This window comes from Numida meleagris, chromosome 2 (genome assembly GCF_002078875.1).
Source record: "Numida meleagris isolate 19003 breed g44 Domestic line chromosome 2, NumMel1.0, whole genome shotgun sequence".
In the NCBI taxonomy this organism is placed as follows: Eukaryota; Metazoa; Chordata; class Aves; order Galliformes; family Numididae; genus Numida; species Numida meleagris.
This window is the reverse complement of record NC_034410.1, coordinates 114,092,320-114,103,437: the sequence shown is the minus strand read 5'-3', so window position 1 is coordinate 114,103,437 and position 11,118 is coordinate 114,092,320. Positions and strand designations below refer to the sequence as shown.

Genomic DNA, 11,118 nt, shown 5'->3' with positions numbered 1-11,118 from the left:
TCCTTTCCTCTCCTCTCCTCCCCTCCCCGCGCCGGTGGCCCGGAAGGGAAGCACTGCCCCTCCTCCTCCTCAGCCAGCTCCCAGGTGGCAGCGGCCATCTCCGTCCGTCCCTCCCTCCCCGCTGCCTCCCCCGGCTCCGCTCCACCTGTAGCGCGCCCTCGGGGCGGCCAGAAGCTGAGCGTCCCCCCCGACAGCCGCCTGCCCCCGGGGCCGGGGCATCGCCGCCGCTTCCTCCCGCTCGGCAGCCGCGGCCCTGACGTCGCTTCCTTCCAACATGGCGAGGGCAGGTTGTTGCTGCAGCCGCTGCCGCCGCCGCTGCCGCCGCTGCTGATGGAGGCGGGCGCGGGCCGGGGGCGGCGCGGGGATTGAGCGCGCAGCGCCACGGGGCGGGGGTGACGGAGCGGGCAGCGAGGAGCGGGCTTCGTTCTCCCTCCGCCGCGGGGGTTGGCCGCTGCCCCGGCCCACCCGAGCTTCTCTCCCCTCCGAGCGGGCGTCGGGACGCCTCGGCCCTCCCTGCGAGAAGCCCTTCCTCGGCCCCGGCCCCTCGCGGCCCTCCGCCGGTGCCCCGCTCCCCCTGCCCTCCCCAGCCCTGCCCTCCTCCGGCTCGATCGCGCCCATGTATGAAGGGAAGAAGACGAAAAACATGTTCTTGACCCGGGCCCTGGAGAAGATCCTGGCCGACAAGGAGGTGAAGAAGGCACATCACTCCCAGCTACGCAAAGCCTGCGAGGTGGCCCTCGGTGAGCCGCGGCCCGGGGCGGGCGGGGCCGGGCCCCTACCCCCAACTGCCGGGGCTGTGGGGAGCGGGGGGGGGAAGGGGGGGGTGAAGGCTAGGGGAGCAGGCGTGGGGTTCGGGGAAGATCTGCTTCGCTCCGCTGTGTGTGAGGCTCGGGGTGGGAGGCCGAGGCCTGGCCGCGTCACTGCCCGGCTGTCAGCGGGGTCTGTATGGCCGCGGGCCAGGGGAGAGCCCCGGGGTGACAGCGGGGCTGAGGGCTGCGGCGGGGCCGCCTTCTTCTCCTCCCGCTTTTAGGATGAACAGGCAGAGACAGGCGCCGGGCTGACCTGGAAGCAGACAGGGAGGGAGCAGGTGACACCGACGGATGGTGGCAAGCGACAGACAATGACACCTAGGCCGCGGCTAGGCCTGCAGGGAGGAGGGATGGAGGTGTGCGAGGAGAGCTTAACCGTGTCCCTGCTGGGGGAGAGGCAGCTGTCGGGAAGGGGTCGATGTTCCGCAGCGCGGTGCGGTGTTTGTGTGGGGTCCGCGCTGTGACAGCACTCGATGGAAGCATGATGGAAGCGCTGGTGCTGGGGTGTACAAAGCAGACACACATCCAGCAGCCAGAAACCTGAAAGGGGAATTTGAGCCGGTGGTGAGTGCAGGTGGGGTTCGGAGCTTCCTGGCAAAAAAAAAACAAAAACCACAGTGTATTTACTGAAACACTTCTGGAGAGATGCCTGCTTCATTGAAATAATGCGTAAATGGGTTATATCCCTCCCATTCGTGTGTAATGGCTTCTGGGTTTGGGGATTATTATTTTATGAATTCTTGATTTTGTGCAGTGGTAATGTCTGAACAAATTGATTTGCTTGAAGAGAAAATACTGAAACTTGCTTGTTTTTAAAAATGAAGTATAAGTAGTTTCAACCTCTCTGTTCTGTTCATTTCTCTTTTAAAATATTTTTCATTTAAAAAAAATGAAAATGCTTTTGTTGTGTGCTTTCTGGCTTTGTCTGAGAAATGCAGGGGGAGAAATGGCAGTAGTTCAGCTATTTGTTTCTTAATAATTCAAGTAGATTGGAAAGAGTTCTTACATCACTCATTTATCACAGTAATTTATTAATAATAATCTTACAGTTTTGACAGATCCCTTTGGCTTTTTCGTTGACCTTATACTGCATAATCAAGTTAGAGATAAAGCAGAGAAATATTCCGTTTTTAAGCTGAGTTTGTATTCAGCCTGTATGTCATCTGTAGAATCAAATGCTGGTGTTAACCTTGAGTTTCTGCTGTACTTTGTTCTTTCAGTAGGGAGATCTGCCTTAAGTGTCACCAGATCCCTCCTGAGCACGGTCCGTTATGCACCTGACAAAGCAAAGCCTCTGGGTTGTGCAGCCTGCCTCTTGTGCGCTGATCTGTGCCAGGAGACCCCCAGCACACATCCCAGTGGCTGCTGTGCTGCAGCCTCAGAGAAATCTTGTCGTGTTGATCTGATTGCACGATTGGGCCTTAAATAAGGGAAATGATATGATGTGCGGATGTAAAAGCAAAGCAGAGGTAAAAGAAATGCAAGATTGTGTGTAGCTGCATAGAAAGGCATCATAGACTTGAGAAATGTCAGCAGTGATGTTAATTACTATACAGCCATATCAGAAAGTCAGTGACGTTAGATTATGGCGCAGTGAAATACAGTTGGGGATTGTTTATGAACGTAGTATGTCTTTTGTGTATTGTGGAAACCTAATTCCAAAGTGGGAATATATAACTCTCCCAAATAGTAGTGCTCACATCTAACTATAAAAAGCTTCTCAGAGAAAAGGAAATATCCTCCCTATTTTGCACGTAGGCTGGCTGGGATTGAGGCTGGGCTGTGTTGCTCATGACAGAATTGGAAGGAGAATGCTTAAGTTTCGCTTCTCGTCTGAGGGACTAGGTGGCTTCTTCCCTGAGAAGTACTCTCAGGCCAGACACTTCCTGGCTACCTTAAGCAAGGAGTAAATGTTTTTTATTCATGTGCAATTGTTTGATTATAGAGACCAGTAAAACGAATGATAAAAATTCAATAGAATAGTACTTCAGAGTTAAGGTGGGTTTGGAGTTAACTGTGACAAAGTCAAACTTTAACATTTTCTTGATTTTTTTTTTTTCCCTACATGTCTCTTGAATAAAAGGTAGCTCTTAAAAATCATGGCAGTAATTACACATTCTCAAGCCAACATCATGTTTTGCAGTCTGAGTGTTTAATTGATTGGTCTTCCCTGAAACTATCTGACATCATACAAAACTCTTCCGTTATTAGGATTTTTTTTCCAGCTGCGTGAGTGTAGTAGTAAGGTGTTGTTTACCTTATTATATCAAATATTATAGCTACTAGCATTTGTTACTAATCCAAAGGTGTTTGTTGGGTTTGTTTGCTGGATATTTTGACATAGTGGCACAGGGAGGAAATTAAGCCTGATAACTCACATCCTGTGTCTTCCTATTCACCAGGTTTTGTCTGGGCTAGTACAGAATAGTCAGCTCCAGGTTTCATGTATTTTTTCATGTAAGTTTGTTTGTTCTGAGAGACATTCTCTGTATGTCAGAAACATAACATTTCCTTCTCTAGTCACCTAATGAAATACGAGTAATTAGGAACTTTGTGTTGTGTATTCGCATAGCAGCTTACTTTCAAGCTGTGTAAGGAGTGAGTTTGTCTATAAAATTGTCCATTTGCGCAGCATCAGGCAGCTAGCTGGCAGGATTAGATTGAGAGGTCCCTGCACAGCCGGTTGTGCTGCTGTTTCTGTATTACAGTCTAGGAAAGTTTACAGTAAACATACTGCATTGTGTTTAGTCCATAAAAGGTCTTGGGGAAAAAAGCCCTTCTCAGTTGGATATGAAAATTGTAATAGAATGAACAAAAGCTGTCAGCGCGTTGTGTCAGAATCCAGGCTGTGGGTTTGTCTGCTTGGAAGGGGCAGCTAATAGCAGGACCAAGCTGAGAAAACAGAAATTCCCTGCATGCATAAAGAGCACTCATTCGTGCACAAACTGGGACCCGCGCAGTTCTCTTCAAATCTCCAAACTGCAAATAATATAAAATGATACTGATAAGTAACTAATGTGTACTTTAAGGAGAAGTATGCCTGTGCTTGGAATTCTGGCAGTATTAACTGAAAAGGGCTGAAAGCAGTTTTAAAAGGTTCTTCAAATGCTCTCTGGATTGTGCAGTCTGTCAGGCAAACATCTTGCTGATGCAGGATCCAGGGTCCTCGTGCAGTGTGGAAGTAAAAGCTCCATTCAGTTTGTGCTGCCATTACAGGCATATGGGGGTGATAAATAAGCACTGAATCTTAGTTTGTCTGAAGACAAGTAGAGTTCAGAATATAAATAGGGGTGGGAAGATTGACCTTTACCTGCACGGATTTCTGAATGGCCTGGGACTGCCTCACCAGCATCATTTTTATCTGTCTCTTTTTACCCGTCCTGCTATCATTTTCTCATGTCTTGTTGCATGTATGCATAACCACATTCTAATATGCAAGTTAGCTAGGTTAGTAGTCAATACTGAAAGACATGTACGTGTTGCAAATGCTGGATGCATTGAAAAACCTTCCTGAACTTGTATGAACAGTTAAAAATGCCTTTTGAAGACGGTTACAGCGTTCTGGATTCAGTTTGGCTGGAGGAGTGTTGGATGAGCAAAATTTCTGTTCGTAGTTTGTAATGCTCTTTTCGATAGACTGCTTTTCCTTATTTATCAAAACCAGTTGTCTGTTTTAGACAGAAACTCAGAATTTTCAGCGATCTTTTCGATGGAGATTGACATGGTATTGTACCATTGTCTGTTGTTTGCATGTGCTATAGGCATTTATTTTCACAATATACAAGTCGCCATTGTCCATGCAAAGTTTATTTTCTGGTTGTAATTGTTCTTTTGAAACACATTGCGGGGTAAACAAGAGGGATGAATAGAGATTTTTTGCTATTGCAAATCAAGATATATTTAAAAAAAAAAAAATCCTCCCCTCTTCTTGCTTGCTGTGCTTGGACTTTAGCAGGTTTCTCTGTGTGGTGGAGTTCTTGTACACTTCTGCAAAGATTTCAAATGTAGCTTGGTAGCAGTAGGGTTTAGTTGGGCACATGAACTGCTTTTCAGGGTGCCTTCTGCATTTGAGGTGTAAAGTGGAGTTTATGTCAGATTTATGGGGCTAATTTAAGAGAAATGGTGTATAGTGGGAATTGTTGTGAATATATTCAGTTGTTGGCTGTGTAGAATGGCAGTGCTGACAAACTTTAATCTCCCTTGAGAACGGGAATGGTTGGCAGGGTGCACGTAAAAATATTTTTGTAGAAAACAAGGTAGATTGTATTTGAGTTGGAAAACTGTTGGTGGGAAATGAGTATCAAGTAATAGCTTTTTGTCTTAGAAAAAAAAATGGATTTTTTTCGGGTGGAGCTCTGATTTCATTCTGAAATACATCATGAATGAAAGCCTTTTGATATTTTGAAAGTTTTGACAATGATTTTTGATCTATTTTTAAAACCTAATCTTGAAAGACTTTAACACATCTTTGTAACACGAGGCAGCTTTTAAGTCTATTTGTTCTGCTTATTTTAGAGCAGTGATTGGACTGTTAAAGCTCAGAAATTTTCATATGACAACAATATGTGCATCTATTTCTTACAGTGAGATGTCTGTCCTGTTTTGTAGTTTCTTTCCTAGTTGATCTGTTTGCATTTCCTTTTCTGGTGTGTTATTCCTGTAATGGTCAACTTTTTCTCTCTTCCTTTGGTTTTCATCTGTATTTCTTTCCCATCTCCAGTTAACCATTGTTGCATTTATTTATTTTTTTTTCAGCCTGACAGCAGCATCTGTTCTTGTGGGTCTTTCTCATACAAAGTTGAAAAAACAAATTAGCTTCGTCCGCTGACATCGGATGTACATTCAAGACCTTTTCTGAAGGCTTTCAGTGTGTAATTAGGGTTGAGCTGGCATTTTGTTGGTACGTTGTTAAATACATCACCTTGTTTAGCTGTCTTGGAGGATTGTCACATGGGTGACATCAGCCACTGTCTCTTTGGCTTCCTTTCCTGTTTTTAGGGAAACCCTTGAAAATCATGAAGGGCTCACAAAGGCCAAGGTGAAGAAGCCTTTTCTTTTTAGGGGGCAACTGTCTGTCCACTGGTGTTGATATTTTTAAGTCTCTGATGCTTTAAAGTAAACAGAGGCTGCCAGGAACGTGGAAAGCAAGAGCAGTGAGGTTGTGCGTGGCTCTCATACAGGTCTTGGAAGGGCAGCCATAGATCGGTGATCGACTTTAAAATAGGGGAAAGAGTGTTTCATGTTCCAGCATCAAGCCATAGAGTTTTTCTCTGTGTATTTTTGTCTGGGAAAGACTGCTGAGCATCAGAGGGACACATGTCAGGACACTCATCTGGGGAGGACAGTGGAGCATTGGTGCTGAAGTGATGGGAAGCACAACTGCAGGTGGAGAAGAGGAAAGAGGTATCAAGGAAACAGAATTGAGGAAGAAGCTTTAATCTGTTAGAGGAGACAAAACTGCACAGCACATGTGCAGGCAGAAAATACGTGGTCCAGCTGTGCTAGTCAGGTAGGTATGCACCATGAAGTGTTCTGTGCATAGCTAACAGCTGCTACCATGCCCTCTCCTTGAGTAAATAGTAGAAGAAACGATAGGTTATTGTTAGGCAAACCAGGCCTTGACGTAAAGTACATCCAGAAGCTCTCTGAACAACCAGGAAGGACAGAAAGCACTTTTGTGAGTTTTTATAGGAAGAGGATACTGTACAAGGACACTTGAACAAATTATAGCTGGTGTGCTTAGTTTCTATGATAAACACCTAGTGCCAGAACTTAAACCTCACTGACACCAACAAACAGAAACCCTGGCATATGTGCTTTGTGGATGTCTTAATGAATGCAGGAGAGTTTCAAACAGAAATAACTGTTTTGGGGACAAGGAGATGATATTTGTTATGTCATACTTCCCATTTTGAGTGTAAATGTAAAACAACTTTCTAAAAATAGGCCTGTCAATTCCCTAGATTTTGAAATACCTGGCAGAACTCCCTTATTGATTTCCAGTAAGTCTTAGGACAGTGAGAAAATTCCAAAGGACTGGAAGAAATCTGCTACTGTGCCAACATTGTTAAAAGGATGAATAGGATGACCTCGGTAATTAGTACTGTAATGGCCAAATGTTGGTGCCAGCAAGGTAGGGGAGTAGCTGACATGTAGTAAGAATGAAAACGTCAGTTGGCAAGAATTTCAGGAAGATTTAACATCTGCCCCCTCCATTCCCCCCCCCCCCCCCCCAAAAAAAAAGCACCCGCTACAAGCATAAGTTTTGGTAACTTCTGTGTTGTTCAGTTCTTAACTTTACACTGATAGGAGTAACAACTGCCAAACTGATAATTAAATATATATATATGTATGTATGTATAAATATTGTCAGAATTTTTGTTGCTGTTTTCCCACTTTCATGTTGCTTCTTTCCAATGATCTTAGCTTCTAGGTACCCCTTTTGGTGCTGAAGATTTTTGCTTGTGTTTCTTTCTGGGCTTCTGGATTTGGTTTTCTTTATACTGTTGCTTTTGTTGTTGTTTTTTACGTTTGAAGTTTTGCATTCTTTGTAGTCAGTGCAGGCGTATTAGTAGATAATGAGATTTTGGTTGGAAGCAAGAGATGTTAAAAGAACTCTTGAGAAACATGAGCTCGTAGCAGGATGCTGTAGTTGAGCAGCTTCAAAGCCTGGATAGGGAATGTGAGAGTTTTACTAACTCTATACCTGAAACAGCTTTTACGGTAATGTAATTCCTGGTTCTTGGATGGGTTTTATTATCTGAGACGTGCTTGAAGAGGCATACGAGAAAAAGCACAGAAGTCAAGATTCCTAGATCTGTTGCTTCTATTTGGACATGGGTAGGAGAACAGCGGGCTGGTTTTATTAGTGTTACATTTGTGTTTTGCTTTATTCTTTCAAAAAATGTGTTTTAATTCGAGGAAAAATTGTTTCAGAGGTAGTTTGCGTCTGGCTTCACTTTTCAGGAGTTGATAAAATGTAGTCCCACTGGATGCTTCCTGTTAATCATAAAAAAAAAAAAGATGATTTTTGGGAATTAATAAAAAATTGGCCCTCGATTTCACGGACAGAAGTTTTGTTTTTAAGCACTGTACCAAGAAACTCATGTATTTCATGTGTGGTAGAAGTGCTGTTTAAGGGGAAGCGCACACACATTCCTATCAAAAAATACTTTTTTGAGAGAGAGAATTTCACTTCCTCCATCTTTGTCACCTGCCTACTGAACTTTGCCTCTTCGGGCAGAACTTCCTGAACTGAGTGACCATTGCTGCACTCCAGTGGAGTTTATTCTCTGAAGCGGGCTGCTTGTGGTTTTTTTCTAAGCTGCCATCAAATACACTCATGCTAGTGAAGGATTCCAAAGCAGTCATGTATTTGGTTGCAATGTTTGATTAGACTTCCAAAATATTTTTCTGCTCAGTTTTAATCTAGTTTATCCTCTTGTTACTTTTTTTTTTTTTTTTTTTTTTTGAGCTGGAGCAAAGCATGGTTTTTCAGCAGCATCTCAGGTGGACCTGGAAGGAAAAAACTGTAAAGCAGATAAACACTTTACCAAAGCAACAGCCAGTAGCTCCTGTCTAATTAGATAATTTTATGTGGCCGCTTGTTTCATTGGCCCAGATTCTGATTTCTGCAAGTATACTGTTCTTGTATTATTTAATTTTTCAGCTAAACAGAGCTCATTCTAATTGCATTATATAAGTAGGGCTTTTTCTGTGATATGTGCCTTACATATTGCATTTGTGTCTCCGATCATAGCTTTTGATTGTGGAATTACATACAGACCTCAACAACTCAATTTTACCAAAACCAAGAGATTCTCCTGCTAGGACACCTCTGGCTGTAGTTGCTGTGAGCTTTCCTCTCCCCTCTAGCTGACAATTTCTGTCTGGAATGCGCTATTTTTATTACCCCCAACTTTTTTTGTACCCTGGATATCATGTATGTTATCTGTTATGAGATTACATGGTTATTGATGTTAGGCTGCTTAATTGGGTTGTGTTCAAATGTCTGTAGTCTGCTGCTCCTCAGTCTTTTTTCATTTTGTGTATTTCTTGGGTCAAGAAAGCCATTACGATGTTCTTAAAAGAATTGAAAATACTACGTATTTTCATTAAAACATAGTTTATTCAATCCCTGTTTTGCGTCTGTTCTTGAACATAAAGGGAGATGAATACAAAAAACATTCCACTGATAATACAGATCCTGCATTCATTGTCCGTAGCACTTTATGTTTCGATAATTTTAACAGTTTTTGGAATGTTATTCCTTCATTTCACTTCCCAATAAACGTACGACTAGGTGTATAAGTAGTTTGTGCATAGAGATTTTGAGCAGTGCTGTGTGCAGAGATGTTTTAGTGTTTTATGTTTTCATTCAATGTGAATGTAGGAATCTTGAGTGTCAGTTTTCACAGCAGTTAGTTGCCAGGAATGTCTGAATGACCGGTGTGATTCTGTATTGCAGTGCTGTTTTGCAGTTAGGGGGCAACTGGAGAGATCAAATGTTTATACTTGGAAATCATGGTGATAGTGTTGGGCACTACTACTAAGATGTTAAGTAGCATTTTATTCTACAGGGCTCAGCTGTACAGGTGCAGCTGAGGTACACTTATGCATTTTTAAACCTGTTCTGTGAATTAAATACTAATTACTTTTTACTGTAAGTAGTGTGTTGCTGGTTTGATTTCTTTGATAGCTCAAAATCATATTAATTCTAAAACCATGCTACAGATTTAAACTGGTGATACCATGACAAAGTAGTACTTTTAATGCAGCTAATAAGATGTGTGTAAAAGTCAGGACAGTGCTTTTGCATGGACCAAGAGCACAGCAGCTTATAAAAAAAATGATAGTGTTCCTGGAACTCAGGAAAGCTAGAAAATCCAGTCTTAGCCTAGCTTCCTCCATTTGGCTAATGGACCATGACATCAGCAAGAACACTGTCTTGCATCTTGTACAGTATAGGAAAATAGATAGGAATTAATTAACCTCTGTTTCATTATTCTGAAATGGAAACAGAGCTTTATAACAGCCATAAGTAAAACTACTGGAGTGGGGCAGCTGCATTTGCGTAACATTTTGAAAGCTGGATGAAGGCTGCCTAAGTGCCTGAGAAATATTACTAACATTTTCTTTACCTGCAGTGAAATGAGACTCTTAGATGTTTTCCACTTGTAATTTAAGCTATGACACTGTTTCGTGTGATTGCGCGCTCCTAATTATGCATATAAATAGATGTAGAATACTTAGAGATTTTGCAGTAAGGAGAAATAGTTTTCTCCTTTGGAATTGTCTCTCTTGCTTGCTGTGGCTGGGGGGAAAATGGTTAGTGATTTGGAGGAGCCTTAGCTTTGTGTCTGTGTGGCAGAAAGGAAGAGGAGTTATGTTCGACCTGCCTGCCTGAGTCTTAATGTTGGATTTTCAAGCTCTAGACAAAAATCTGCATTTGGATTTTTAATGCTCTTTTATAAAGAAGGAGAAACAGTATTTGGACCATTTGATCCTTCATGCACCTGCTTTCACCTGGAAGCAGAAGTTGCAGCCTGTCTGCTTGGTTGCTGTGCAGTCCTTTCAGTATTGAACTTCAGGCAGGTAACGTGGCATCAAGATGGTTCCTACCTTTACCCCTAGGGATTTTTAATGTTTTTGTGCAGGATTCCACTTGAATAACAATCCCTTCAAAGCAAAAACCTTCCCCCTGCCCAGAGCCCCTCCCTGAAAGTCTCAGTCAAGGTGAAATATCCTAACAATGAAATGAAGGATTTTAATTTCTTTATGGAAGATGAAGAAAAGTGTAATTTTAAGGTGTTAAAAAAAAAAAAGGAGCTATTAGCAGTGTACGTGTATGCGTGTATATATATAAATATATGCACATACGTATTTTTAAAGAAGGGGAGAAAAAAGCTATGAATAGCCCAGATTATATGTAACCTAGTAGATGGCTCTGTGATGATCAGCACTAGCTGGTGGTGCAAAGTGGCTGCAAATAGATTACCTGGAATTAGCCACTGAGTTGTGCACTGGCTTCTGAAATGCAAAGAAACTTCTACAGATAGGTAATTTCCTTGTGTAACAGAGAAGGTTGTTTTGGAAGGTCTTTGGCTTTTGTGGTTTATAATAGTTTGTTTTATCCTATGTCCAACAATGCTTGTAAAGTTCAGTAAAAAGTGTAAGTAATTACTGTTAAACAAATTCTCTACGTGGAAAAAAATAAGCTGTGCTAGTCAGTGCAAGCACACTTTTTCATAGCAGTTTATTATGAACTCGTGGAGCCAATTAATACTGTATTGTATGCCTTAATAGTTGT

The 11,118-nt window shown here is 42.7% G+C and overlaps 1 protein-coding gene across 2 annotated transcripts in view; it reads left to right on the top strand.

The window, feature by feature from the left end:
* ARFGEF1 (ADP ribosylation factor guanine nucleotide exchange factor 1) overlaps positions 444-11,118 on the top strand; it is an 89,598-nt gene continuing 78,923 nt past the window's right edge. Inside the window, exon 1 of one of the 2 annotated variants that reach the window (XM_021388590.1) lies at positions 444-740. In XM_021388590.1, the coding sequence (XP_021244265.1) occupies positions 617-740 (124 nt within the window). In that variant the 5' untranslated portion in view covers positions 444-616. The remainder of the gene's footprint in view (positions 741-11,118) is intronic. The other variant, XM_021388591.1, reaches the window with a different exon arrangement.